Raw genomic sequence first — 1,904 nt, forward strand, 5'->3', positions numbered from 1 at the left:
CCACCTCCAGTGAAGGTCTGGCAAGTGAGGAGAAGAGCTGATGCTGAAAACGTACAAAGTGCTTCCTAGGAGAAGAGACTGGGGCCAGGGAAGGGGTGAGACACACCTGGATGCCTCCACCAACCACTAAGATCACAGAGGAGGAGCCAAGGCAGCCTGGCAGTACACTTGTCTCCCTTTCAAGCTCCTGGCCAGAGTCCAGCCACAGCCTTCCCCTGCGCCCCCAGGTCACCTCCCCAACCCCCTCCTTTCCTGAGCCCCCCTCCAGGCTGCCTGGAAGTTCTTTAGTACGCACTTACATACACAGGGATCCCAGAGGGTGCCCGAGGCAGGAGAAAGCCCTGGAAGGCAGGACCTTCATTCTGCCTTTGTCTACCGCCCAGCACAAGGCCTGGCACAGAAGGGGCATCTGACGCTCCATGCACCTGTATGATCCCCAGAGGCAGCATTCAAACCCAGGGCTTCCTGACTCCAAGGCCAGCACCCCTGAGGCTCTGCGTTTCCTAGTCTCTCTCAAGAACTAGCTTAGTACCTGGCACATAGTAGGCGCTTAGCAGGCCAGGTTGGGCTGACCAAGTGCCGTGCCCTCAAGCACTCCTCCTCCTCTCCTCCTGTCTCCTCTCTGCATCTCCTCCCCCTGTCTCTCCCCCAGGTCCCTCCTATCTCTGTCTCTCCCCCAGGTCCCTCCTATCTCTGTCTCTCCCCCAGGTCGCTCCTATCTCTGTCTCTCCCCCAGAGCTCTCCTGTCTCTGTCTCTCCCCCCATCTCTCCTGTCTCTGTCCCCCAGATCTCTCCTGACTGCCGTCTCTCCCCCAGATCTCTCCTGTCTCGGTCTCTCTCCGTCTCCCCCCCCCCACACCATCTCTCCCAGTCTCTCCTGTCTCTGTCTCTCTCCCTCTGTCTCTCTCCCGTCTCTGTCTCTCCCCCCCATCTCTCCTGTCTCTGTCCCCCAGATCTCTCCTGACTGCCGTCTCTCCCCCGATCTCTCCTGTCTCTGTCTCTCCCCTCAGATCTCTCCTGGCTCTTGTTTCTCTCCCCCTTCCGTCTCTCTCTCCTCGGTCTCTCCTGTCTCTGTCTCTCTCCATCTCCCCCGCCCCGGGATCTCTCCCGGTCTCTCCTGTCTCTGTCTCTCTCCCTTCTCTCTTCCTCTGTCTCTCCCCCCAGATCTCTTGTCTCTGTCTCTCTCCCGTCTCTGTCTCTCTTCCTCTGTCTCTCCCCCCAGATCTCTTGTCTCTGTCTCTCTCCCGTCTCTGTCTCTCCCCCTCAGTCTCTCCTATCTGTCTCTCCGCCCCCCCCCCCGCCCCGATCTCTCCTGCCTCTGTCTCTCCCGCCTCTGTCTCTTCCCCTCGGTCTCTCAGTCTCTGACAGCCGGGCCAGGGGAGGGGGGGGGGTTCGGCGTTCAGAACCCCCCCCTTCTCTCCCTCCTCCTTCCCCGCCCCTCCCCCCGGACCGGTCACCTTGTCCAGGGCCGCGGGCCTCTGCACGGCCAGCGAGCGGGCCAGTGACAAGACTGTGTTGAAGTAGAAACCACGGGCGGAGCTGGGGCCGGATCCGGGGCCGGCCGCCGCCCATGCCGCTCCCGCCGCCATGGCCCCGCCGAGCCGAGCCGCCTTCCTCCGCCTCGGCCTCCGGCGCCTAGATCCGAGAGCTCGCGCCCCTTCCTGGCCGGGGGCGCCACGGCGCAGGCGCAGGCGCAAGCGCAGGCTCTGCCTGCTTCCGGCAGGCCGCGCACGTGACCCGCTCTGTTGTCAAACCCCAGGGGCGGGGGTCCTCGGGAGGGTCCACCACAGCGGGAGGGGAGGAGGAGGCGGAAACGACCGCGACTACAGCTCGGGACTGGAGGGAACACACCTCCATGCACGCGCCTAATGGTTGGCTCAGGGGCGTGGCCGCGCACGCGCCCT

General features: G+C 63.7%; 1 protein-coding gene across 3 annotated transcripts in view; it reads right to left on the reverse strand.

Moving 5' to 3' along the window:
* The window catches only part of PI4KA (phosphatidylinositol 4-kinase alpha), a 135,794-nt gene extending 134,109 nt beyond the window's left edge, over nucleotides 1-1,685 (reverse strand). For 2 of the 3 annotated variants that reach the window (XM_036758604.1, XM_036758592.1), the window contains exon 1: nucleotides 1,458-1,685. In XM_036758604.1, coding sequence (XP_036614499.1) covers nucleotides 1,458-1,589 — 132 coding nt within the window. In that variant the 5' untranslated portion in view covers nucleotides 1,590-1,685. The remainder of the gene's footprint in view (nucleotides 1-1,457) is intronic. The other variant, XM_036758599.1, reaches the window with a different exon arrangement.
* Nucleotides 1,686-1,904: the final 219 nt, after the last annotated feature.

Source organism: Trichosurus vulpecula, chromosome 1, assembly GCF_011100635.1.
Source record: "Trichosurus vulpecula isolate mTriVul1 chromosome 1, mTriVul1.pri, whole genome shotgun sequence".
NCBI lineage: Eukaryota > Metazoa > Chordata > Mammalia > Diprotodontia > Phalangeridae > Trichosurus > Trichosurus vulpecula.